The 27,979-nt window shown below is 42.4% G+C and overlaps 1 protein-coding gene across 3 annotated transcripts in view; it reads right to left on the bottom strand.

The window, feature by feature from the left end:
* Window positions 1-26,246, bottom strand: part of syde2 (synapse defective 1, Rho GTPase, homolog 2 (C. elegans)) — a 46,773-nt gene extending 20,527 nt beyond the window's left edge. For 2 of the 3 annotated variants that reach the window (XM_075485870.1, XM_075485871.1), the window contains exons 1-4: window positions 24,083-26,246; window positions 16,464-16,753; window positions 15,842-16,238; window positions 5,234-6,372 (exon numbers count right to left, since the gene is read on the bottom strand). In XM_075485870.1, the coding sequence (XP_075341985.1) occupies window positions 5,234-6,372; window positions 15,842-16,238; window positions 16,464-16,753; window positions 24,083-26,084 (3,828 nt within the window). In that variant the 5' untranslated portion in view covers window positions 26,085-26,246. The remainder of the gene's footprint in view (window positions 1-5,233; window positions 6,373-15,841; window positions 16,239-16,463; window positions 16,754-24,082) is intronic. The other variant, XM_075485872.1, reaches the window with a different exon arrangement.
* Between the last annotated feature and the right edge of the window lie 1,733 nt (window positions 26,247-27,979).

The raw sequence follows: 27,979 nt of genomic DNA, 5'->3' as shown, positions 1-27,979 counted from the left end.
CTGCGGCTGCCGGGCAACACAACAGGCAGCACCAGCCAAGACCTATTTGTGGCATAAAGCAGGCACAATGACCTCTGAACAAAATGAGCTGAACTGGAAAGTGGATGCTGCTCAATGATGGGATGTATTTTCCTGCTCTGAGGTCACGAGCGAGACTTGACAGAAACACAGGAAGAGAAAAGGAAATAAAGAAAAGTACCTGTGACGGCACTCATGTTCTTGAGCACTTGACCAGATTGGAAAATAAATATTTGTTCATCTTCATGGAAAAATGAGAGCGAGAGAGAGAACTTCCCCAGCAGAGTAGTTACACGTATTACATGGCCATGTGATTGGACTGGCAACCCATCCAGGGTGTACCCTGCCTCTGGCCCAATGGCAGCTGGGATGGGCTCCAGCCCTCACGCGACCCTGAATTGGATTATGCAAGTATAGAAAATGGATGTGTGCACTTATTACAGTAGACGATCTGAACAAACCCACTTGAAGAGTATTGTAAACAAGAACAAAAGCAGGGACGGGGGTCATCCCTATCCTTCTCCATTAATCAATAAATATTTGTAGACCATAAAAAGTCATACAATTCTTATCAATTTCCCAATGACATATGGACATGTTTCATTTTTACATTTGAAAAGTACAATTTCACCATGCTCTTTCTGCTACAGAATGCTTGTTTTTGGATAAATACATCATGCATGTTACTGGTCCTGGCCAGAGAGCAGATCTCTAAATCTGTCCATCACTCAGTACATTGCTTCTTCTGCCACCACAATCAGTCGCTGCAGTAAAAAACAAATACCATTTATGCTATGAAAAAACTACAAATAATCACAGCAGTTCTGAAACTCAGAGGTGAAAATGGTCCTTTAGCATTGGTGCACTGGTGCACCAGCTGCAGCAATACTGATGCAGACAGCAGACGTTGTTGCACGAGTGTGCAGCTTATGAACCAGCAACAAAGTTTGAAAATGGAGGTAGAATGAACGGTGGAAGACACTGTGGGATCTTTGTTCTAGAAACACAACCCGGGGTGTGTGACCTTTAGTTTCACCTTGACCATAATGGTTCAAGTCTCTTGTGAATCCCAAGAGAGGATAATGTGTTCAAATGTCCCTCGAATTAATATTTGCGTACATTAAGGCACCAAAGCCATCTGGTTAGAATGAGTAAAAGATTGTGGTTTGGCTTTAATTTCAGCCTCTCCAGAACATAGAGGGTTTGCAGAGGTTATTTTTTTTTATTTTATGGACGTCTGGACTGAAAGATGTATCAGATGTATCACTGATGGCAATGTAAAGCTATTGTTAAAGGGGAACTCCGGGGCATTTGAAGCGTGTTTCCATTGCTAGGGGTTGTCAAATACTGCTAGTAGGACACAGAGAGGTCCAGATCTGTGCTCCCTGTGTGAAGATCGCTCTGTCCGCACAGCATGTCATGCGAGGCTAATACGTGGTGGCTAAGGGGCAAGCGCTAACCCTTCCACGTAAAACAACAACTTGCACACTGCAGAAACGTCACACCACTTTATAACCCATCCGACAATAAAGTCACAAGCCTTACCATCAAAACCATATGCATGGTTCTCACATTACTGGCATGGGGACGTTACAAAACAACTTTATAAACAGCATGTCACTCACCGGCTGGTTGTAGGCTCGCGCATGTGAAAGCCCAAAAGAGTCGATGGAGGATAATCCCATATACAAAACAATTATCTTCTCTAGAAAAACTACGTTCAAGTATTTAAAACATTACAACAATATTACTGGGCATGTATTGTTGTAATGTTTTAAATACTTGAACGCAGTTTTTCTAGAGAATATAATTGTTTTGTATATGGGATTATCCTCCATCGACTCTTTTGGGCTTTCACATGCGCGAGCCTACAACCAGCCGGTGAGTGAATTGCTGTTTATAAAGTTGTTTTGTAACGTCCCCATGCCAGTAATGTGAGAACCATGCATATGGTTTTGATGGTAAGGCTTGTGACTTTATTGTCGGATGGGTTATAAAGTGGTGTGACGTTTCTGCAGTGTGCAAGTTGTTGTTTTACGTGGAAGGGTTAGCGCTTGCCCCTTAGCCACCACGTATTAGCCTCGCATGACAGGGTGTGCGGACAGAGCGATCTTCACACAGGGAGCGCAGATACGCACCTCTCTGTGTCCTACTGGCAGTATTTGACAACCTCTAGCAATGGAAACACGCTTCAAATGCCCCGGAGTTCCGCTTTAAGCTGTGAGCAAGATTTGTTAGTGTCTTAAAGAAACTGACAATCCGGTTGCAAACCGGTGAAAATAAAAAAAATTATTCTAATATTGAGCTTTAAACAATGCTTTAGAACTTCTTTACTACTGTGTCGTCTCGAGTTAAAAGACTGTGAAGACCTCTGCAAATCCAGGCAAGGTGTCTTCTGCTCATGTTTTCAGCCACAAAACATTTCCAATCAATCAGCCTGTATGTGGACAGGTAACACCCTCTTCCTGTCATATTCATTTCACAAACTTAAAGCTTTTCCATCCTACCACCACAACTTTGTCACTTTCCATGTTATATGCTACATATATAAGTACTGTGGCATTAATTAGAATAGCCCTTAACTGTTTGAAGAGACATCCATCGTGGGAGGCCAGCAACATCCCTTATAGAGCTGAAGTCTGCCTTCAGAGTAAGCCTGCTTTTACTGTGTCTGTGTAGTTGTTTTCAGCACATACAAATATCTTAGTACAAAAATCGTGCATGACATGTATGTAAGTAACAGGGATTTTAATGGGCTCTGAGTGCCCACATACCTCACTCCAGTCTCTGACACAGACATCTTCTGCAGTCTTTTCAAAACACCCACAATCATCCAGCGTCTTAAAAGCTTGGAATAGCCCCGAGGACATGCAATTCTCTGAGACTTTGAAAGAGAGTCTCCATAAAAGATCCACACAATCATTTGTGAATCCGCATTGCAACACGCCTGGCCTTGCATGCTCGGGTGGAACAACACGCAAATTCCTCTTGGATCTGGTGACGACCTAGTCCTATACCCTGTGTGCCTGCAACTTGGAGCAGCCCTTACACTTGATCTGAGACTGATAACAAAGTCTACTCTGCGTATCTGTTTTGAAAAAAAGGCTACAAAACAGAGCGAGAGAAAGATTAGAAAAATGCTGGAAGGGACAGCAGACACACATCTCAGACTGAGTGAACCACAGACAGTAGGAGAGAAACAAAGATCACAGCACAGGCAAAGGGAACTTAATAAAGACATGGAAAACTATACTGAAAGGAACTAAAACCAGATTATTAATTACTGACTGGTAAGAATTAAAGCTAGCTAGTGAAATGGCTAGTATGGCAAGATTGGCCGCACAATGGCAGATATTATAATCTTGAAAATGCAAGTAGTGCTAGAAATATGAGTAATATTCCTCTACTACTACTACTTTAGCAGTGCACAATAGACGTTTAAAATGACCAATTTTAAATCAGTGTAACGAGGGATGTATTTTTACTTCCATGTGAAAAGTCAAAGACCACATCACCAATAATGCAGCCAACCGTCACCTGTTGAGTCAGCACTTCAGATATGTAACATTAGTATGTTCACTCTAAGCAGATATGAGGCGCCTGCTTGGTAAAGTATTCCAATACAGTGCTGCCTGTTATATTCCTCTTCCTCTCCTCCTATTGTCTCTCTTGGCCTGTTTCCATCAAACAAAAGGAAAAGCCAGGAAATACATTTTTAATTGATGTTTTAAACAATTATTGGTTGGGACTCCAGTCGTATGCACTATCCATGATAGCTGAACTTTAAATCGTAACAACAAAATTCAACAAATGGCAGTTATACTTGCTGTTACTATTTACATTGCACGGGTGGCGTAGGGTGGGTCTTATTTGATTGACAGGCTCTTTGGAGAAGCCGAATGTTTATCTATTGGCCAGAGGCACCCACTGCTCCTAGCATGCCACCCCTCACTACCCCCCCACCCAAAAGTAATCAGTCAAGAACAGCGCTCAGACACTTTTACAGCCACTGTCTGAGCTCTAATTAGGAGGTATGTGGCTGACTCTCACTCCATCTAAGTACTGGGTTACCATGCTTCAAACAAAAGAGACAAAACAGGAGATGACAACATGATCCAGGAGAGCAGCTCACTCCTACGTCGTCCATGCCACATCAGTCTCTCAACTCTAAGAGTCTTTCTCATCTGTGAATACGAAAGGATGGAAGAAACTCTGTGACATCATGAAGTGTCTCCCCTATCCATTCAATCAAACATTCTGCATCATTACCAGCTGCAGGGTGAGCCTTATCTCAAGGCACGCAATACTAAAAGGATGATGTGGAGGTGGAGTTTTTCTATTCTTTTACTCTCACACAAGAAAAAAAACATACCAGCCTCCTTTTCAAACAAAATCCATTCTGTCTTTAATATACAGAACAGGATTAGACTGGCTTTCGTTATAGAATGTATATAAAAGATGGACGTAGGCAGAGATATCACTCACTGGTTGCTGGTTACACTGGTTACAAAACCACTGTTTTGTGGATTCAAGTTTATCAGTTGGCCAATGCTTTTTTGAGTTTTTCAAATCAGACAAAAGATGCAATAATTAAATTTCAGGGCATAAAGAGACAATGCACATCCACAGAGTAGCTGCCACAGCACTGCCCTGTCACTCCACCTTAAAGCCTCATCGTGATTTAAATGAGTGAGTAAGGCAAATAAAAATCCAGTCATCATTAGAAATGAATGACAAACACGACAAATCAGCTACAGAGATAAATGTCCTTATAACAGTCTGTAAACATATTTTTCTGTACAGTTGAGCATTTTGGTCCGTGGGGAGTCATGTTTGGAGTTGGCCTCAAGTGACAATTTGATCTTTCAGTCCCTGAAGTTTGTGCTTGGCTTTCGTCTACATGTATCCTCAACAACATATAGTTCACTGTACACCTGCAACAACCAAGTCATCTATTTTTGTTCACATAGGGGAAAGTAGTCAAACTTGTTTTACTTGGATTTAACTTTGTAAATGCAAGTTTTATTTGTTGGACTGATTTTCCCTTTTCTCAATATTTCAAGAACACCATCTGTTTATTTAAAAAAACTGGTAATTATTAAAAAATAGGTCATACGGACATAAGAGGAAATTAAATACTGCCGCACTAATCACGATCAACCAAAACATGGAAAAAAAATATTAATCAAAGTTTAAACTCTTCAGAGACACTCACCTGGCAGCCTCTCTTCTCGATCTCATTGATGCAATTGCTTATGAGCAGCGGCATCATCAGTCCCGTGTTCTCCCTCTCCACCACCCGCCACGCCTCCACACCAAACACCTGCGGCTCCCTGTCTCCGCCTGGCCCGCCGTCCAGCGAGTTCTGCCACTGCTCCATCAGGCTCAGCTTGACGTAGATGAGCCCCCGTGGCTCCAGCTTCACCGCCAGCTGGTGGGAACGTATCACCCTGAAGAGCGTGGGCAACACCACCGTGCCATGGCAGCAGACACGGTTGCGTTTTGGTGTGGGCTCCCAGCTGAACACCACCAGCTTCAGGTGCTGAGCGTTCTCAAGCTCGATGTTGAAGGTGTGGTCCATATCCAGGAAGGTTGTTCGACACGTGAGGAGAGCGGTGCGTGCTTTATTAACTGAGTCCACCTGGATGGCGCAGTAAACATCTCGAGAGTCTATGCGTGGAGGTTTGAGGTCCTCTGCACCGTAAAAGTGAAGACTCATAAGTCCAGAAATGTACTGGCTGCACTTGGGCTGCTCTGTGAAGCTATAATGACGGAAAGCGTCGATATCCAGCTCTGTGCCGTTGAGTCTGGAGCTTCCGACTCCTCCCTCCATCTCCTTGGCTTTCCCTCCCTTGCCCTCTGCAGAGCCGTGTTTCCCAGATTTGGCCACCAGCTCTGGTGAGTCGCCGTCGCTGAGGTATCCACCTTTACTGGCGGACTTTGAGCTGCCGTTACTTTTCTTTTTACTGAAGCTGTGCTGTGTGGACACACTACTGTCCAGGTGGTAGCGGGAAATTACATTACGGCTCGCCTGCCCGCCCCCTGATGAGGCTAATCGAGCCGGGCCTGAAGTCTGAGCGACAGCCTCTGACCCACTGCCATTGACCCGGGGAGAATGGGCTCTGGGCTCCAACTGACTGCTTCCATTGGTGCTGTTATTGTTACTTTGGGTCCCCTTGACACTGAGTTTCCGACTAAGCTCGGGGAGCTTCTTCATCTTCATGGAGATCTTCCTAACAGTGCGTGGGGACTTTATCTTGTCGGGGAAGGACCAGTTGATGGAGCTGCTCTTCTTGGTTGGATTCGGGCTGGAAGGAGGGGAGAAGCTGACAGCGTTGGGGAGGTCAAGACCATCTAGAAAGGAAATAACAGGGCAAAATAAACCTGATTAAACAAGGATTCCAGCACATTTTGAATTATGATATTTCACTGGCAGACACTTAGTGGAAATGTTTAAACAGCTTTTTGCCGCACTGTTAGGCAAAGAAAAGAAGGAAAATGTCAATAAACAAATGAATACCACCTGTCATCGAGTGTTTAAAGTCAATATAATCAACAGTTTTGCAAGACTATCTGCTGTACTGTGATATAATGAACCGACAAGATGTCCAGACAGACAGGAAGTAGGAGATTAAAGCCACAGGAAAGGTGCAAAGGAACCATAATTTACAGTCTCTCAGAGAAGTTTAACATCTTCACGGCACATTTAGAAGTGCTTACGTTTACATGCAACCCAGTAATCCGGTGATAGATACATTATGTAGGCGACGCTTTGTATAAACACTTCAGCAATGTATAATATAGTCAACGCCTATGTAAACCCCGACGGTATTTAAGATAATTAACAGCTTAAAAGAAAAAGGGTTTGAAATGAAAAAGGTTAAAGTTCTCCAGAGTTCTCTTTGCTCGAGTAGTCCTTTTTTGCAGCTCCAGTAAAAACAGCAGCCTCTAAGCAGGGAAATGCCTCTCTGGAGACACCAACTTCTTCAAGGCTCAGCTACAGTTACTCAGTCATCATACACGCTGAAAAATATCCATTTGATGTGAACCTGGTAGGCAGCTCCACAAGATGTCTCTTGAAATTTCAGCGTCCATAGTTCCATGCAGCTGTGACAGCCACTGTTTAGTCTACAGGACTGAAACTGTGGCCTTCACCATGACGGGCTACGTCCATTTCATTTCAGCAGGTCGTTCACGGTTAGATTTTTATTTTTTGCCCATTTTGAAGCTAAGCGGCCACCAAACACTGACACATTATCAGTTACTACAGCTAACAAGGGTAATAGTTACCATTTTAATGACTATTTATTATCAATGTCCAGATAATGTCAGTCCCATCTACTCTTAGCCCAGTTTTGCGCTTTTGTCTTGCTCCTAAACTGCTAAATGTTCCACTAACATTAGTCGCACGGTTTCTTGCATGGCTAACAAAAATGGTTCTTTTTACACTTTAAAGGGGCTACCTCACAGTATCGGTCATGGAAGATGTGGGTGGGGATACATAACTCAGTAAGAAGAATCTGTTTTTTTGATCAGATATTAAAGAAGGACTGGGGAGTTACTCACACGATCAATGTATTCGTTGCTTGTATTGATTTTGGATCTCTTGTTCCAACTGCAAATGTATTTATCGACTTATCAATTTTAAAGAATTGTCTCAAAAGTCTCAAAAGTGTGATTTCATCCAAGAGAGAAAATTCAGTGAGCAATAAAATGTGGAAAAGGAGCCTGACCCTGCCAACATCACCAGCTATTTTCAGAAAGGACCTGCTGTGCTATTCTGGGGCGAGGGTCTGGAGAGTCAAAAGACGATGGTGCAACAGGATGGAGAGAAGGGTAAGATGGGGGGCAGGATCAGGGCAGGGTGTAGCCAAAAGATGAGGGACAAAGGCACCCCTTGTACAGGCACTCAAGAGGTCTGGACGGTCGGCTGGAAGGCTGGCAAGCTGGCTGGTGAACGTACAAATGAACACGGCTGTTCTCTCACATTCCTCATCAAACCACGTTTGGCCCCCTTTTAGCCAAGCTGAGTGGCCTTCCCTGTCATGGCTTCCTGCCAGTAATAGACACACAGGCGCTATGAGAAGGGAGAAAATGGGTGGAGGGCACTGGAGGAGCAAATTTACCAAATAACATCTGCGTAGAGTTTGGGTACACAAAGAACTCTGGTCAGGACCGAAACAAGGTTTCCAGGAGGGAAATTCTTCAGAATATATGAAATGTTGCTCACTGATTTTGAGCTCTTTAATAAACTGAGAATCAAATTATTGAAGTCATAAAAAGGAAACTGTAAATAGCCGGAGGGGTTCATTTACATTTACAGTAACTACAAAACAGGTAATAACTCATCAGTGGTGTCTATGTAATCCTGAAAATAAATGTCAGAACAAGACAGTTCTATAACGTATTTACTCAGGATAACTCTTTCATCATGTCATTTATGATTATGTGATTTAACAAAACTGTCTGGTTCATTCAAATTTGTGAATGTCAAGTTATAGTAAAAAAAAGAATAATTTAACTCTATTTGACTCTATTGTCTGTGATAAAGGATATTTCAGTTAATGGCTTGTTACATTTGAACTTTGATGCCAATACAATGCTGGATGGCTAAATAGATTACTAAAACAAAAAATCTAACTGACAACAAATATTGGATTGTTAAAATATACTAATACTGTATCTTAGTTTGTCAACATAAGTGTGCTTTAACCTTTTTGTTTAAATACAAAATGGATTGTAAGCTAACAAATCAGACATATTCCATCATTCATTTTCAAAAAAGGAGCAAGAAAGGTGGGAACTAAGTTAAGAAAGTGCTTCTGTCCTTGAAAAAGAACATATATTCTCTTTTTATGAGTTGAATAAATAATATGTTGACTTGGTGTCCAGTGTCCAGGGTGTAACCTGACTCTCACCCAATGACAGCTGGGATGATGCGGAACTGGAGTAACTGAATATAAAAAATGAATGGAAAGTTTTCAGTGACCATACTGTATCTTAGCAAAAATGTGTGGCATTGAACCAACCTAAATCAATAATATCACTTTGTTTAAGTATGTAATGCTAAAAAAGTGTGTTATGCGATCACTCATCACAAATCATCATCCCAACAGTAAAAAATGCTAATTCTGATTAATATTGCCCCAAGGAAAGGACAAAATAAAAAAAGAAACATTTTTTCCTTTGCTTTTTTGTCAGTGCGAACATTAAAGGGTTCAAATCAAACCTTCCGAAGCAGACTATTTCATCATTACAGGATGACATAAGACAGCAAAGAAGAAAGACCAGCCAAGTTTATCTTCAACTTAAATTAAAGCTTATTTATGCTCCTTCTGTTATCCCACTGACTGGATTTCTTGAATTGGGGTAATGTCCACCAACCCTTTGAGGCAGATCTGCCTCTGACAAAGTTAATGACTGTTGCATTGTTAATGATCGTGGCTCTGCACACACACATTTTCACGAATGTGGGTCCTCTGTAGCCTTTGGCCTTGTGGCAGCAGCCAGTAGAGTAAGGTGATACCTCACGGGCTGAGGTGCAGGGGTGATGGTTTGACACCCAACCCTCCAGGGCCATGTTCTGGGGTCAGAAGGGCAAAAGGTCTGCATTCCACTGGGTGACACCTGAGCCTGGTAAATGTGTCCACCCCCCAACACTTAAACATGCACGTGCACACACCGTATTACTGTTACACGAAGGGAGAATGCATGTAAATATGCCTCCATAAAGAAGAACACCCATGCGCCCCCTGACTCTGCCACCCCCTCAGGCACCCGGCCAGTGACAACTCCTAACAAAGGGGAGGAATTTATGACCCGGGCTCTTCACAGGGCTGGCACCAGACAGGTGCAGACGGAAGGTGTATGTGAGTGCACGTGAGGCACAAACTCAAATCCTTATCAAATATTTGTTTCTACGATCCTCTATCAGGCCACAAATAGCCCCTCGAGCCAACACGAACATGTAAATAATAGTCGAATAATCTGTGCTGTCATCAGATAAAAACAGATATTAGGCGCCTGCTCTTCAAGAATGTGAGTTTGTGTCTGGGTGTCTGGGTGTGTGTGTGAGAGAGAGAGCAAAAACGAGGCTGAGCAAACTCTGATAAGCCTTGGAGGGAGACAATAATCTGCTGTTACTGATTGGCCCTGTAAAAGCACTTGTATGTCTGTGTACGCACAAGCATGTCGGCCAAATGTGTGTTAAATGTAGAAACAGAAAGCACCAGGGCGTGCTGACAAACAAGGGGAGAGTAAATAAAAGTGTGAATGGCATGCTTGTCCTGTAGTTTCCTCACTCGGTCGACGGGACCCAGCCTTGAGCTGCGGCCTCCCCTGTTTGCTCTAAATCATTTGGTACTGCAAGGGTCTTTAGGGGCTGCAGGAGCCCAGCCGTTTCATTACAATAGCTACAAAAACCCCTGCTAATATATCTGAGAATGGAGTGCTTCTCTCTAGCATAACATGGCGTACTGCCAAAGTGCTCCTCCTGAACTCTCATACCGCTGCTGGCATTTCTGCCCTGCTTTAACTCCACCAGCAGAGTGGCTGCTAATTCTGGTCAGCCTGCAGCCACACTGGCCTCACTGCACTGTCATGACTCAAACACCACCACCCTGCTAATAATAATGGACAACAGTCTCACTCCAACTTCCTCGCTGCAATAAATGATCTTATCGTCTTATCAGTAACAAGAGTCAGTGAAGAGTTTATTGCCAGGTGCATTTCTTGGAATAACAGAGCTTAAGCAACCGCAAATTAAAAATGAATAGAATAGCAATATAAATTTTTAAAAATCTTAAATATAATCTCATGCTTATTAAACGTCCTTGAAGCTGCTTGCTAAATCAGCATGAAATTCAATTTGTCATCTAGTGCTTTCGCAGAAAACTTAATCTGTGTTTTTCAGCTCAACACGCTATTGATCAATCAGAGTGGACATTTGTAAAGCTGGGAACGAGATTTGTACTGATTAGTCAGGTAAAGCAGAGCAACAGGCCACTCAGTCACAACCAGGTGCTGACATGTGAGGCGAAGCACTGCGGGTCAGGCTGGAATTAGTTTTCCAATCACCAGTTGGACACACGTTGAGGCAACGCTGTCTGCATGGGGTTGGAGGTTGTAGATTGAAATAAAGCAGCTGTATCTCTGTGGCTGTTGTGGTTAGCACTATTACCCCCCGGTGAGACGGTTCCCAGCTCAGATCTCTGCTGGGGCCTTTCTTTGTGAAGTTTGCATGTTCTCCCTGCGCATGCGTGGGGTTCTCTCAGTGTACTACAACTTTCTCCCACAGTCCAAAGACATGTATGTTATTGGAGCAAAAGGTTAGGTCAACTGGGGATTCTAAATTGGTTGCAGGAGTGTTTGTGAGTCTGTATGGTTGTCTGTCTCATTTGTCTCTGTGTTTGCCCTGTGAAAGACTTGGGACCAGTCCACTGTGTACCATGCCTCTATGCCAGCTGTGATAAGAGCTGGTCAAATTCTCTGAAAGCTAAAGAAATAACCTTCTATTCTCTGTGTGGCAAAAAGACATACCAGGCCATCCTTTATAAAAACAGACAAGAAAAGAATTCTGTCTGGTCACAACATACAGAGCAACATTCAATTCTTTTGGGTTAGGGTTTGGTTAACCAAACCCATGAAAAAGAGGGGTTGAGCAACCTTTGAGAACCAAATATTCCACCTTTGTGACTTTTTCTTTTCTTTTTCTGCATTGAAAATCTTAGTAATTAAGTTTGCAAAAGTTATATCTTATTATTTCAATACAATTCAATGTCATAGTAATATGACACACATATACATTTTGGCTTATTTGAAACAACGTAAGAATGGATTAGGCAACATGCCTGTGGCATTTTTTTGATGAAAAAAACCTTTTATTTTAAATAAAACATTTCACTGGCTCTGTTTCAACCTTAAGTCTGCTTTTTTCTTTCACAGTTCTTATGCAGGGGGAGAAAAGCAAATGCTATGTAAGCTAACCTGGTGCAACTAACTAGGTGTAAATTGTGACCTTAAATACATTCACGGCTTGTAATTGTTTAGAAAGATTATGCGTTTTTGGGCCTTCTACAGCTGTGATGACATTTTGAACAGACCAGAAAGAAAATATGCTGTGAGAAAACTCTGTGACCTGAACTTCACATTTAACAATAAGTTGAGGAATCTCTTCTGGATTTAAAGTGCTGCTCACACAGTGTTGCTGCTCGGAGTTGTTGACTTCCTCCAGACTCAACCACGCAGTCTTCAGCCAAGATTAGGTTCCAGGTTTGAACTGAGAAGCTTGAACTCCCTGTAACTTTATCACCCCAGGCCGACTCTCATATGCCACAGCCAGTGTGACCAAAACAACTCCCAGAAATAGCTTTTATCCCCTTTTGAGCACTGGCCAAGTCAGATTCCCCAAAACAGGCTCGAAAGGGAACAAGAGATTGGGAACACACTGCTGAGCTCACCACCCCCAAAGTCCATCAATCATTATAGTCCATACAAATAGAGCATTGAGATGGACAAAAAGTCAGTCAATAGGCAGCACACGAGGAGTCTGGAGTGTATCCGGTGAGGGAAAAAGAAGCAGCCAGCCGGACAGAGGAAAACTATAGTCACAGAGAGTCATCTACATCTACACTGCTTCATTAATTCAGCAGATGCTCTTATTCATGGTCAGTCAATGATAAGCCTGTTAAATTTTTAGTCCTAGTTTGTATGGGCTCATTTTCATGGAGAATCAGAGACAAGACAGAAAGAATGGGATGAGAATAGCGATATTTCAATGCTTTGGCTGCACTCTTTGTTTTAAAGACTTTGCCAAAGACGGAATCAAAAGCCATGACTCCTCAGGTATGTTGGTGCATTTGGAAAATATGGAGAGGAAGCCCATTATGAGGCATTCTCAATGTTGCTAACAACAAATTCATGTGAGGTTCAGTACAGTACATCCTTCTCACAACTTTGTATTCACTTATAAAGAAGTAGTAAATTAGTTGTAAATACAAATAGGAAACAAGACAACCAAAATTCTGAGGAAACTTTTTCATTCCTAGAAAAAAATTCCTGGGGAAAAAAAAGTTTGTGTACTTTGAACTAAAATGAGGCTAATAAGTTGATAACCAAGAGGGAGAAGAAAACGTTTTAAAATTCAAAAATCTAAAAACATCTATGCACATTTGACATGCATTTACTGGAGTCAAACTTTTTGGAACATTAGTGTAATGTTTTAAAGGAGCTGTTTAATACCTTTGTTTGTTCCCTCTAACATCCGTGCTGTAAATATGAAAATGGTCCGTTTGTTAGCTTAGCTAAGTCTATGATGATGACAGGAAACAGAAATAGACAGCCGGCTCGGTTTCATATTACTGTGCAGATATGAGCGCTATCAATCTTGACGCAAGAAAGTCAAAATGTGGAACAACTGTAAGTAATCTATGATAAAAAAAACAAGAAAAAACCCCCACTGTGATTCACCCACAGAGACACAATATCCAGGAGCAAAATTAATATTTAAAACAATTTCCTGAAACTACTACCGATACTTCTCGATAATTTTGCATTATAAGAAACAATAAACTTATTTCACATTTAAAACACACCACAAAGTGTCTTGGTGTTAATAGTTTAAAAACCCATGAGACAGTATTTTAGTTTATGAGTTTAAACAGGGCAAGACATGACTGCCATCTTTTTTGACTGGCAAAAACATGCAAAAAGCCTTGATTCTGAAATTGAAGGATGGCTAAACTGACAGCCCACAGCAGGTTGCTGTCCTATTCATTGCTGCTCACCATCCCCCAACACTCCTCACTAGTTTGAAGAGGAGTGTCATTCTGCAGTCAACACAAACTCTGTTAACATTAACCCTAAAGCACACAGTAAATTCTAGAGGTGGAGGCGGTTTATAAATAAAGCTGAAGGCAACCCTGTTTATTGTGGATACAGTGGACACTGCGGTTCGCTTTGCTCCAAACAACCAGTAATGAGTGTTGATGACACGTAGCCGGGCCAGTTGCTCTTTTTTTGGTGCAGTGGAGTGTGGGATGGCGTCACCAAACCCACAGGAATCAATTGCAAAGTCAACATACAGCACGGAGGGAGGCAGTTCCGGAGTAGGAGGCAAAAGGATTTCACAGCAAAGAGCCAGTATCACAGACCTGCTACTGACTGCTCATGGAAAACAGATTTTTATTACAGGATGTAAATGAGGCAAGTCTCCGAATAGTAGAAAGCTGAGAGAAAATGAATGATGTCTGAAATAACGTGACACCTCTGAAAACTTATTAAAAAAAGGACTTTTCTGTTCAGAATAGCTGGAAAAAAAGATTTCCTCTCTTTCAAACCTGCTGAACAAGCAACTCCAGCCTCCAGTTATGATCACTCATATGCTCACCCTGCATGAAAGATACGAGCAAATTTCATCCGGACTGTAAAATAGGTCTGTAACCTCTCAAACGCTACGCCTAGAAATAGCATGAATTTAATTAGCTCTGTGCTGCATGATTAGTGCCTTTCCTGGGCCGGTACAATGAGACTCATTCGGGACTTGTTTAATCCTAATCCTACACGGAAAGTCTATCAGGGCGGGCAGTTTTATTGAGCCACTCGTGATGTCAGAGAGAGCCAGGAATTTGAAGCCAGTCAATGAGGATAAAGAATGTGTATCAGCTGCCAATCAAAACACGTTCTGGTCAAGGGTAGATTTGTTTGCGGGGTAATGCAACACTTTTCCACTGAGACTGTATTCAGAATACAGCGTTACATCACATAAATGTTTTAAAACACTGAAAAATGGCAGTTTCAAGAAGTTTGACGTCTCAGTTGCTGTCGTTTCAACTCTGAGAGGCTGGAGCCTCTGTGATGAAAAGTTAAGACTGAATTCACTTCAAGCCCTCAGTTCCTGCTGTAAAACTGCTGCTGTGAACATAACAGCTCAAGTATTAACCAAAGTATTCAGTCGGGCTTTGTGCTCATACAACTTGAAATGGCTGTTGCGTGCTACAGAAAAGTGTTGTAATTATAGGCTCACTTCAAGATGTGCCAAATGGCTCAAACTACCATGTTGCCACATCACAGAGAACAAAAAGTCGGAAGTTCGGGAAAAAAAAGAGACAGGCAGGCGTGTGCTGGCTGTCATCATTCTGTCGTTGCTATCAGGCATACGAGTAAATAAGAAGCCCAGAAAGGGAAACGATAGCTCTATGAGTTCTGCTTAAACTCTACAGGTGAATCATGAATCTGTTATGAAACTTCTGTGCTGTTTTAATGAGCCTAAAGAGAGAGGACTTCTAGCTCAATTCGGATAAAAGCCCTGAAGATAAACTAATTTACAAAGATCACAGCCTTTCGTGTGAGCTGAATTTACAAGTAAAGGGATATTCTTTCCTCTCAGAGACGACACTTCAGAATTCCCTCTATCTCGTGTCTGAGGTTAACCCGTGAGGGACGCTGATATAGAGGGATATGATTAGACAGGCGTGACAGGTGAGTGCATCTGTCTGTCCTGGAAGACCAATCCATGCTCTGTTGCTCCTCACAACATTTTTGAAATTGTTGTTTCTCAGTTAAAGATATAAAAGGGGCTATTTTTTAAGAGGGTAAAAAGGTGTGAGTGGCTTTTTAAGAAACTAACACTTGTGGGTAGAGCTAAATAAGCCTGTTGATTGGAATTGTTGTCAACACTGGCTGCAAGCAGTGTTCAAGGTATGCACCACCACAAAAATTTGCTGAGAGTGACTGACATAGACAAACAATCAACCAAGCCCAATTTAATAAGGAGAAAGCGTGAATGACAACGTAGACAAAAACTGCAGGAGAAACAAACTCTCACCTGTTGGTCTGCTCGTAGAAGGGCCCCCCTCCTCCTGGGGTTTGCACGCGAGCATCTGTCTGTGCAGATGTAGTGCCTCTATGGAATGTGCAGTATTCCCCTGACTCACATCCCCTGAACCGCTGCAGAGGCTTTCCACAAGTGCCTCTGGCCCAACTCCGCTGGATCCCTCCTGAGCCCTGCTGGCCTGGCCGACATCCCCTCCTCTGCTCGGCCTCCTCTGGGGCTCCAGTCGGGGTGGGACGAGTAGCCGATTAGAGGGTCGGCGAGAAGGCTCTGGTTCGTCGTCCTCTGGAATCGGGTTGTACCAAATCTCTCCCTCATCGTCTGCATCGTTCTCTTCAGCTGGGTCCATGCTCCGAGGATGAGGGGACACCTTCATTAGACCAACACTCACCTAAAGCAAGAAATGCAGAGACACGATTAAACCCACTGTTTCTTTTCCCATTTTTTGTGTACACATGGTCATTTTCTATTCTTGTCAAGATTTAGAAGAAAAAGTGTCACGCTGTTGTATCTGTTTTTGGTCTTAAACCTGCACTAAGCCAACTGGCTGCTGGCTGCAGAGTCATTTAAAAGCATCTTCCAAACTTAAACGCCCTCCTTGTAAGGAGAAGCTAACCTGAGGCAACTGCAGGCGGACCGGCCGTGGCAGTGCTCCCCCAGCGGGTCTCAGGTGGTCCAGTGAGGGACTGGGAGGAGGAGGTGGTTGAGAGCCTTCTTCTTCAACTCCCAGCATTCCCTGCAGCTCCTCCTTGCTGCAGTGATTCTTTGCCTGGGAGCTCTGCTGCAGCCAGTTGCGCTTCTTGGAAACAGTGATGGTGGTGAGCTGCGGCCTCCATGACGAAGGCTCGTTCAATCTGCTCACCTCTCGGCCATTAGCGCAGGCGGTATGGACATTCTCTATGAAAGCTGAAGGAGCAGTGGAGAGAAAGAAACTGTGAGCCTTACATCATTGTGGCAGGAAATACTGAAATCATGTGGTTGATGTAAAAAAAAAAAAAGCAGCTAATCATCATTTTGATCATCTTAATTTAAGTAATCATTGATGTGAAGTGAATTACAGAAACTGGTGTTTAATCTAAGGCAACCCATGTCGTGACAAGTCGAAGAAAACATCTGTATCAAGAAACCACAAGCATGGAAGCAATGAATAATGCCTTCCGGTTTTATAAGTTTTTCCTTTTAAATCTGTTTTCTCTCTCATCTGTCTTTTAAAGTCACAGAAAAGCTAGTCTCGGCTTTGTCTTATTTGACTGATGCTGTTTTATTACTTTTGGAAGGACATCATCATGGAGCTGTTAAATCACATTACCACAACCCCCTTTCACCTCAGTGACATCCCGTTTTATATCAGCTTCAGAATGTGGGCTCCAAACTCCAAAGGGGAAACTGAGGCTTTTAGCCCAAAATATCTTTCACTGAAGCAGCTTGAAAAAAAGGACAAGAAACCAATGACAGTACAGCTGAGAAAATAGAGAAGAAAGGGGGAGGCAGTCAGTGATAATATGTGCACAGTTAAAAATTAGAGATGTACTCATGTGTACGGTCACTTAATGTCCAAAAGAATTGCCGAAAAGTGCTTCGATTAGATAGCAGATGCAGACAGATAAAAACAACGATGTGCATGTGTGTGCTGAAGTCTTGCTCTGACTTGTACAAACTGTTTTGTTCCCCACCAGCTTTCACACGAGGCCCTCCACAAGCTCTAATGATAACTTATCCTCTCCTTAAGGAAATACATTTTCACACATGTTAGGCAAATTACATACCTGGGGATATTTTCACTTTGCAGAAGTCAACGTTTGACACAAGAGTTCCAGTATATGAGTGATTGTGACCAAAAAAAAAATGTGAAAGAATCAGAATAAACCCCAATGCTTGTATTCTAGCATTTGGAATGCAGAGAGGCCTGACAGAGAACTGGGGTAAAGATTTAAAGAACTTCTACTCAGTAGTTTGAGATTGAGATCATTTCTTTTCTACTCAGCTGCTTTTAATCATAAAAGCCTGAAAATGACACAAGGACAGAGAAGAGATCAGCGTCTTGAGGTCAAAAGCCTCTCTGAACAGCGACTCACAGGAATGCTTAAATCTCAGAACTTAAACTTAAAAATCAGCTCTATCAGTGATCCACCATTCACACTATAACAACAAGTTTAATGAAACTGATTTTGTTTGGGATCCCACTCCCTTGCATCCCTGTTTCAGACGTTTGCTAGTCTGCAGTAAAAATCAGCTTTCAGCAGCAAGAAAAAGGCTTTCCTAATCCCAACCGTTTAAAAACAACCCTGTCTTCTGCTTCCTTTGAGTTTAATAATAACAGCAACACTGACATCCTGTCAGTGTATTTCGACTTCTCTGTTTGGTTTAATTTACAGAGGATTTCCAGTCAGAATCATGTTTGCCTGACCTGAACAGCGGCATGTTTGCATTAGCCTGGATTAGAGCAGTTTGAGGGCCTGGAGCTCAGTACATTTAGAAGTTTGCAGAGAGAAGGGAGAAACCTACAATATTTCTGGTGGTTTATAGAGTCCCATGAGTTACTGTGTGGGCTGGAGCTGCCAGGCTGTAATAATCTGCTCTGGTTTGTTTTCATCTGTTCTGGCCTGGCAGTGCCATATAACTCTTTCAACAATGAACAAGCAGTCTCTTTACTTAAATCATAAAAGGAGATACCTAAAGAAATTACAGCAAAATAGAAAATGTGTTTTCTTTGTAAACTAGTCTACAAGAGATTTGTCTTACAAAAGAAATGTAACACTAACTATAGTAGTTACTGACATTTAAAGGACACTGGGTTTAAAGTTTGTGCCAAGACAGCAAGTTAAGCTAAAAAGCCTTTTTTTAAAATCTTTTTAGCCTTATTTTTTTCAAAACTTCACTGAGGAGGGGTGAGGATTAAAGTAAGCTGCAGGCAACAGTCGATGTTTGATTCAATAAAGCAAGATATCAGTTTGGAGGATAGTTCTGGGAGAGAGTAACAACCGCAAAAACAAAAATAAGTAGAGAGGAGAGATAGTACTACATGGAGCTGATGTCTACATGCCGTCTTCTTGAAGGGGTCTTTCATAACTGGAAAAGGAAGCGTGTTCCGACAAGAACAGCATTCCAGACCACAGCTCCACATTTACAGCCTCACTGCTGTCTCCCTCCAGTGTCACACTCCTTCACAGGAGCAGCAGCTTCCCAAACAAACATCAGACCACCGCTTGGGCTTAAACAGTGAGTTTTTGGCCCTTTTTACTCCTGTGAAATATCAAAGCATTTATACACTCTCGTGCTCCTCTGAGCCGTTCATGACAGGAAGTCATTTTTGCAGAGCATAATATTGAACCTGATGAAAAACAGACAATGGAATTTCCCTGTCTGCCTTCTTAGAAATAACCCTTAAATAAGAAAAATTTGTGGGACTAAACGTGTAACTAAAGTACATGATCAAAAATACATTTTAAAGACAAACAGAGAAAAAACAGAACATTTAAGAGATTAAAAACTATCCATGGAAGAAAAATTTGGAAACTTGTGGATGGTGTAAAAAAAACTAGCCTAATGAATTCAGATGATCCTTTCATTTCAAAATGAGTATTCTAAAAATAAGCATGATACTTAAGTATTACAACCAGAGTTGGGCAAAACATCCAAACAGCCTTTTTCAGGGCCTGCAGTGTTCTCCATTAAGCGAATGCCTAATATGTACAAAATCTGGGCAATTGCAAATGCCTGAAATGAAAGCCAATAAGTTTGCAGGAGACCAGTACGGAATGTGATCATAACATAACATCTCCATCCCCAGAACCCATTCAGAGCATATAAACCCAATGCAGAGCACAAAAGTAGACCGAGTCGATTCTAATGTTCACACTGGAGCTAACACAGTCTGTCTGTCTGTCTGTCTGTGCCATCATGGTGTGAAGACAATGTGTTTAGGACAACTCACACCGCTGACCTGAAGCTAACAGATGGCCAGAGCACATAATAAAGGGCTCAACATCTTTGTGAGAAGATTAAAAGAAGAAGAGAGAAAGGCAGAGGTGGCTGTTATCGTTTGTAAAGTTATCAAGAAAAAAAAAACTTGTACTGGTGTGGACCTGTGCCATGTGAGTCTGAGAGTAAACCCAGTTATATTCATCTGTAAATCCTGTGAGTGGTTAAACCTTTTTCTCTGCTAAAACAACAGACTCCATCCACTTTCCCATAGGCTTTTAGATACTTTCCCAAATTCCCCTTTCTTCATAGAGGCTCCTCTTTTGATAAGAGCAAAGCACACACCAGTTAGTTTTCCACCATACAGACAAAACTTTGTTGTGTATAGTTTCTGAGTCCCCTTCAGAGGGAATCTTTTGCTGTGTGCCATACATTCCCATTGACACTCATTCATATGCTAATGAGGATCCTCAGTGTAGATTTTTCTTTTTACACCAGGGCAGGGATGGGATCGCTCGGGGTTACATCACATGTCAACACTTGCATCCCACTGAGGCATCCTGGCAGCCCTGCCTGTAATGCCATCACCACTTCATTCTCAAAACGTTGGCTTGAAACCCAAATTCTTTTCCGTGTTGCAGCTCTTTTGTCCCAAGTAAATGTGTCTTTTTTTAAATAAAATGTGTAAAGAAGGCACATGGGCACACAGCATGGACCAATTAGGCCTTAAACACTGAAATAACTACAAGTTAATAAACAGCTTTGAAAAATAACACTAAAAAAACTCTACAGTCCATAAAATTTCCATGTGATAAGCAATGATCAGTAACGTTCTCGTATTTGCCCCACTCTTTGCACACACCATCAGGTGACTCACACATCTTGTAAAACCATCCTAGTGTAAACCCTGATGCCTCAAGTTTCTCCTTCATCACCTGATCCGCCTTTAGAGCGACTCTCCTCCATAAATCTGTCCAGGTACAGACACACAAGACATGACAAATCATCGTACCCCCACCCTCAGTCGTGTGTTTATGTGAAAAGGGGAAAAACAAAACTAACTCAGCAGCTAAGTAACAAAGTTTTTTGGCACCATGCATAAACCAAATGCCACAGCATTCTGGCAGGATTTGACTGCAGTATTACATTACACCTGCACTCGCGACTCAAGCTTGAATCCACTAAATCAGCAAGAATTAATGTAATCAAAATGTTGAGCAATGATGAATGAAGTTAACCCATCTTTACCTTCATGTTGGGCATGTTTTTAAAGGGTTGGCTTCACAGTTAGGGAAATATATTGGGTGTCAAACAAGATATATTCAAACAGGCAACTCTCCATACAACAAACTACATAAAAGACATTAAATAGAAGATGCTCTGAATAGGATATCCATTTTGCCCTTTTCATATGCAAGGAAGGAATCTCTCTAAGTCTAAACAGGGTGGGACTTGGAAAGACCCATCCTACCACAGAAGATTCCTTATCTTTGAGAAGTTGCTAAGAAGTGACTCTTTAGATCTCCCCATTTCTGGTAAATTTGGCTCAGTCTCAACATGAAGCTTGGTTAACACATCACTCCAAAGTTCAGGTCTGGCCAAAATATGACGCCTGGGTAATGCATGCCTGCTGGCACGCACACTGCTCCAGTACACCGAAACACAACAAAACTCCAAATTCTCTACCTGCAAAGACAAACATGTACATGCACAGTGGAGATGTGCATATGTACGCTCAGCTGTACAATGTCCCTCAGCCACACATAATGACAGATACCCAGTACTGATATATTGTTTTATAAACAGTGAAGGACAAAGCAGGACAGAAAGAAATCTGCTCCAGTCTAAAAAAAATTAAAGGATAAGACCGGTTTTTTGACATTGGGCCCTTGATTTCACATTATAACATGATGTTCTACTCACCCCTGCTTGTTGTTGAACATTTGGAGCTGTTCCGAAGATATTCGCGAGGCGTCTGGCTGCTCTCTTGAGATATTCGGCCATGAAACGGTTTCCTATGGGCAAGCTTATACAGGCACAAACTATGCTGTTTATAATTTATTAATTACTCTACACTAGCACTGATAACGTGGAGGTGCGTCGCTTACTTAAAAAAATCCGGGTTACTAATTTTGAATTTTAGCCGAATGAATAAATAGGCAGCAGGTCTGTGGGCTGTCTGTGGCAGTAGCACGACGAGGACGTCAGTAACACCCACTTTACGACAAAAAAATCAAAATTACAGTAACCCGGATTTTTTTAAGTAAGCGACGCACCTCCACGTTATCAGTGCTAGTGTACAGTAATTAATAAATTATAAACAGCATAGTTTGTGCCTGTATAAGCTTGCCCATAGGAAACCGTTTCATGGCCGAATATCTCAAGAGAGCAGCCAGACGCCTCGCGAATATCTTCGGAACAGCTCCAAATGTTCAACAACAAGCAGGGGTGAGTAGAACATCATGTTATAATGTGAAATCAAGGGCCCAATGTCAAAAAAACGGTCTTATCCTTTAATATGTTCTACTATGACGATAGAGTGATGTTTATCTTCCTTAAAACATACAAGGGGAAGAGGATGTCTATTTTTAAATGTCTAAACATTGCTCAAATCAAAAGTGACCCATAAACTCAATGAGGAGGTTTAACCCAAACCATTCAGTGGAGCTTTGGAAAGCTTTTTAAAAAAAATGTTAAATGGCTCTTTGTAAGGTGCTGAGAGGCCCACAGTGGCAAACTAAGCCAAGGTCTGACCTTAATAAATACTTAATCACCCTTCATTTTGTTCAGTCATGGTGAAGAATTAAGTGACACAACGCAAACAAGTTAAACAACAGGAACGGCATCTAAAAAATTTAAGACAAAGTCCCTTTAAAATGCAAGTTACCACAGAAAATGACTGGGGAGAAACCCCCCTCCTCCTTAAACAAACACACACACACACACACATCGCTACCACAGAAAATTAGAACAGTTGTGTCTCTCCTGCTTTGGATTCCTCTGGCTACAGTGGTGGAAAAGTTCTGTGGGGATGGGGAGAGGAGGAGAAGCTGAGCGAAATGGGGGAAAAATGGGAAAGAGAATTAAGGGACGCATGGAAACAAACTTCTACCAGGTTCTGACTTTATTTTAACCAAAAGGCAGGAAGGGACAGAGCTGTAAAGTTGGAGTTGTAATAAGCCAACACTGGCAAGAAGTTAAATAAGATGCCCTCTGCCACCAACATCAGATCCCTCTAATTCTTGGATTTCAGCACACTGACGGTCAATAACAGGCTGCGCACATGGCAGATGATCCACTCACTGTGGTAAACTATGTCAGAGCAACTCACAGGCATGCTGGTACTCACATATATGCATGTTCCCCAACTATTACAAAACTACTTAAGGAAAAACTGCTGGTATCAAAATGGATGGTGAGATTTTGATCCCTAAAGTGAGCCCATTTCCATATTCTATATAACAAATGATCTCCACACGATTTCTGAATGTTTAGATAAGATCGACTAACTGTCTCGTTGCAGTTAAATCAAATCAGAATGGCTGAAATTCACATTTCATTTTATAACACTACATCCAAAGCTTTTCAAATGTTACTCTATCTGAGGTCCAAAACTTTCTATCTCAATTCTTGAGCGAGCATAGATGATAAATCCATGAACTTTAACTTCCACATGTGAAAAACAATCAGAAAACTGTCTGCTGAAAAAAAATATATAATAATATAATTATATAATATATAATTCACTATAATATACCATCTAGGCATTAAAGTTTTGTTCAAAACACCTTGACAGACCCAATGCAGCACATAGATGATAATAACAAGTCATGTGTTTCCATCACTGGTTTCAAGTTACAGATGTTTTCATAATTTTACCCCTCATCACAAACAGAACACCAAAACACAAGCAGAACAGGATTTTGAACAGTTGTTTCCATACACACCGCCCACCACCAACACCACAAAGAAAGCTCTAATAGAAGAGTGAGTTAGTTGTTACTGAACTACACTGTGAGTAATCCCATTTACGGCCCGATGTGCTATTAATTTCGTGTTAAAATGCACCTAAATTAGTGTGAAGAATAGAACCCGCCACCAGTTAGAGTATCATAAAAGGAAAGCAAGAGGTCTGAGGTGTCTCGTCCCTTTGCTTTGCATCCAGAGGAGGAGGAGTGCAGAGTGGACCCCCACCAGACGGAGTTTACTATGAGTGGAGGAGGATGACAATAATCAGAAGGGAGGAAGAAGGGTGAGAGGTCTCTGATTTAGAGGATCCCCTGGAGTTGAGGCGATACCGTGTAGCCCTCCTACCTGGCTGCTGCTGTTGTAGTGACTTGATTGTAGGTGACTTGGGCTTGAAAGATTTACTGCCTTGGCTGGATATCTGGACCCCTGGTTTACATCCCGCAAGGTTAGCCTGAGGGCAGGTCCAGTTCTGGCTTTGGACCGGACCACGGGGCACAGCTGAGCCCTCGATGCGCTGCTTCATCTCAGACGACAGTAGGCGACCCTTGTGCATCCACTCTTGCATCTTGTTGACAGTAACACCGTGAGCTTTGTTGACAGGACAGGCCGCCTGTGTGCGGGCTTCACTCAGCTTCTTCTCACTGTCCGGACCCTGATATGCCGCCGCCTCAGTGTTGCTGTCCGAGGAGCCCGTGAGGCTGTTGGCTGAGCCGCTGCTCTCATTGTCTTCCTCACCCCCAGCATTGATGGCACCGCAAAGAACCTGGGGTTCAAACAGCTCAGCCCCTTCAGCCTTATGCGTCTCAGTCGCTTCATTATCATCACACACGTCTGTATTCTGCATCCCAGGGGCTTGAATACAGGCTGAGGGTCTGCCTCGATATCTAAGAGCTCCATCACTAGCAGAGCGCAGTAATGTGGGTTTTGTGGTCACTGACAGGTTGGTCATGCTCTTGCTGTTGAGCCTTGCCTGCGACTGTAAACTTCCAGTGAGGCAAAGCAGAATTGAGTCGGTGTCAGACACCTGTTGAGGGCTGTGGTCACCTCCTGAAGACCATGAGTCACTGTCCATGTTTTTGACAGACAGCCTAGAGCACAGGCTGTCCCTGGAGTGGCTACTACAGGAGGAAGTGGCCTGCTGCTCAGCTAAACCACCATTAATCTGCTGGACATCAAGATTGATGTCATTCATAGCATTGATAAGAAGATAATAAGCCTCTTGCAGCTGGTTCCTAAGCCTGTCTGTTTCCTGGGCACTGTTACTGTTATCCATGTGCCCTTTATCCGAAGCAGGTTCTGCTGCCTCTGCTCTATCCTCATCTGTTTTTGGTGTAACTGTTTCATAAAAGGGCAGGATTTCGTTATCATAATAATCATCATCTTCACTTTCTACAGGATATCTAAGAGTCCCCTTTGTGGCGCACAGAGATGTCATTTTAAGGTTGCCAATTTGTAACTCTGTAGGGAAAAAAGTTGGGCTCTGAGGCCCGCCCGCCGTCCTTTTAATGTCCCCTGCATTGTCAGGCCCATAACTTTCAATGCTTCTGATTAGCAGGTTTTCTTCAGTTTTCCTTGACATGCACTTTGGATAGACAAGTGCTGCGCAATTTGGCGAATTTGTCTCCAAAGATGGGCCGCTGTCAAAACTCCAGTTGTCGTTGTTTTCCTGTACAGCTACTACAGTGGCTGCCATGTGCTGCGTCCCTTCACTATCAGAGGCAGTAACCCGGCCCTCGGCTGGATTATTGACCCGTGAATGCGCTTGTACCTGCGTTTGGTATAAAACATTATTTGAATTGTCCCCAAACCCGATTGAATCTCCAACCCTGCATTGCCTCGGCACAGACACGATGTGTTTTCTCTGAACATGCGGTCGCCCGAGCGGGATTCCCTCCGTGATTTTGTCAGCGGATCCGCTCCCCTTGGTGCTCCTGTCTCTCTCCCTTGACGCGATTCCCTCGAACTGCACGTCTCTTTGAAGCGGGACCCCCAGGAGCCCCTCATTAACGCGAACCCTGCCCCCGCAGCTCGGCTCCAGGGTGCGCGATCCAGTCAGCTCTGCTGCGCGACTCTCTGAGACTATTAGAACCCCCCCTGTTTCCACCATCGCTCCCTCAACATAATTCTCGTATGTGCTCATTCTTTCTGTCGTGAAATCCAGCCCTGTGAGAAAAACTACCGGGCGAGGTATGTCGGAGTCTCGCTGCGGTTGCAAAACTTTTTCTTTACCTTCTCGGCCCCCGTTCGCCGCAGCAGCGCAGCCGTATCCACCGCCGAGCGTCGCTCCTTTCTTGGACTTCTTCCCCCGGAGTTTCGCTAATAAAGTCCTCCGCAGAGGATCAGCCATTCCTTTCCTTTGCCCCCCAACTTATTCCTCCCGGTGTCTTTCAGCACACTGGCTCCAGAAGGGAAGGACCGAGCGGGTTCTCCTCGCTCAAAGCTCGCCTCTCCATTCTCCGCTGTCACCTCCACACTGTCGCCCCACTAAAACACTCCTGACTCACTTTGCACAATTGCACCACCTCTCTCCCTGCACTGCACATACTTTTTCCTCCCTCCTTCTTTTTTTCTCTTCCCTCCTCTCTAGCGCCTCTCCTGAATGCGCGGCACAGATGCTTGGAATATTTTTGGTTCAGACTTCAGAGACTCTGAGCAATCATTAAGCAAACTGCACCAGAGCTTCATTATGTTCAGTTTAACTGTGTTTGGTCAGAGAAAACGGATTTAATAAATGAAGATACCCGGTAACCTAATACCACTATAGCACACAATACTGACTGAGCTTTATGCATTAGGGATACCAGTGGGGCGCTATTATCATTGAATTAACTGATTGATCAGTCAATTCAATCAAATTGATATCAATAAGTTAGTTTCGGTTAATCTACCAAATTTTGAGAAAGTAGGTTATTTGGTCTTTAAATAAAAAGAGTAGCTACTAGGGTGATGTCAGCCATTGTTTTAGCACAGTAAAACAGATGTATCATGCTCAAATTCTCCACCAAGATGTTAATGGTTGTGGCCAATGTTGCAGAGGCCTTAACGGTCATTACACTCACTGTCCTTGCTCCATTTTATGAATTTAAAAGTGAGGAAGTTTGGGTTGACAAGGAAAAAGGGAAAAAAAAGACCAAATATTTTGAGAGGATGTAGTATGAGAAGTAAAAAATGTTGTTCTTATCAATGCTTCATGTCTTAAGCTTCAGTAAAGCATCTACTAACATCAAGAACATCAAAACAGCTTTAAGTCACATTAGTGAAGGCCGACGTCCACGCAGTGAATTAGGAACTTTAAATGCAATAACAAACTCGTATCTGCATACATCACAGAGTCTACAGCTACTCCTTAATTTGATAAGATGTAATTTCGAAAGAAAGTGATGCCACATCCATACGTGGAGGCAAAAAGTGTAATGCATTATTTCAAAGAAAAACAAAATTGTGAAAAAAATCAAAGAACCTTCAGACAAGTTTGCCCCTTCTGACAGATATTGCACTTTAATACTGCGTTTCCAGTAAAATGCTATTACAACTACCCTATATGTTACTGTGCATTAAGGTAGAAACTATAGTATATTCAGTGTTTAGTAAATGCTAAGATACAACTTAGAAATGCTAATTAGCATTACTTTTTTTGCAAGACAAAACTGAAAAATGTGAGGGGATATAAGACTTCTATATACCCCTACCTCTCTGCTGTGCCTCAGCCTTTAAAGTAATGGAGAATTCTTTACCAGACACAAGTAAGTCACATGAGTTTATTGTTTTCTAGCACAGACTGGAAACAACTGGGGATTCACCCCTAATTTTAGCTTGGCCAGATTGAACAAGATAAAAAAAAGTTGTGTTCATTCCCCGTATGAAGTCTTTTTCAAAACAGACAAAACCACCTCAAGAGAGTATATAAACTTCTTTGCATTAATCTTTTCTTGCAAATCACTAATGACAATGGCAGCTCATCTTGTGATTACCCCCACTGCTGTCTCAAAGGTAAATAAACTTGTTCTTCACTTCTTATGAATGAGAATGGTTCATTATATTGTGAGAATGCCTTCTTCTCGGGAACACACATGTATGTTTACCTTTTATTCTCAATGTTCAGAACACAACCATGAGTTGAGAAGCAGGTGACGGTATGTGAAATGCAGATGTAGTTACTCCACTAAAATTCAACACATATTTGTCCCTGAAATGTGAATTAAATTCAGTTGGGGAGCAATGAGCCAAGACTTCAAATTACCA

Source organism: Odontesthes bonariensis, chromosome 15 (genome assembly GCF_027942865.1).
Source record: "Odontesthes bonariensis isolate fOdoBon6 chromosome 15, fOdoBon6.hap1, whole genome shotgun sequence".
Classification (NCBI taxonomy): Eukaryota; Metazoa; Chordata; class Actinopteri; order Atheriniformes; family Atherinopsidae; genus Odontesthes; species Odontesthes bonariensis.
The sequence above is the reverse complement of the archived record's forward strand: the minus strand, read 5'-3'. Positions and strand labels throughout refer to the sequence as shown.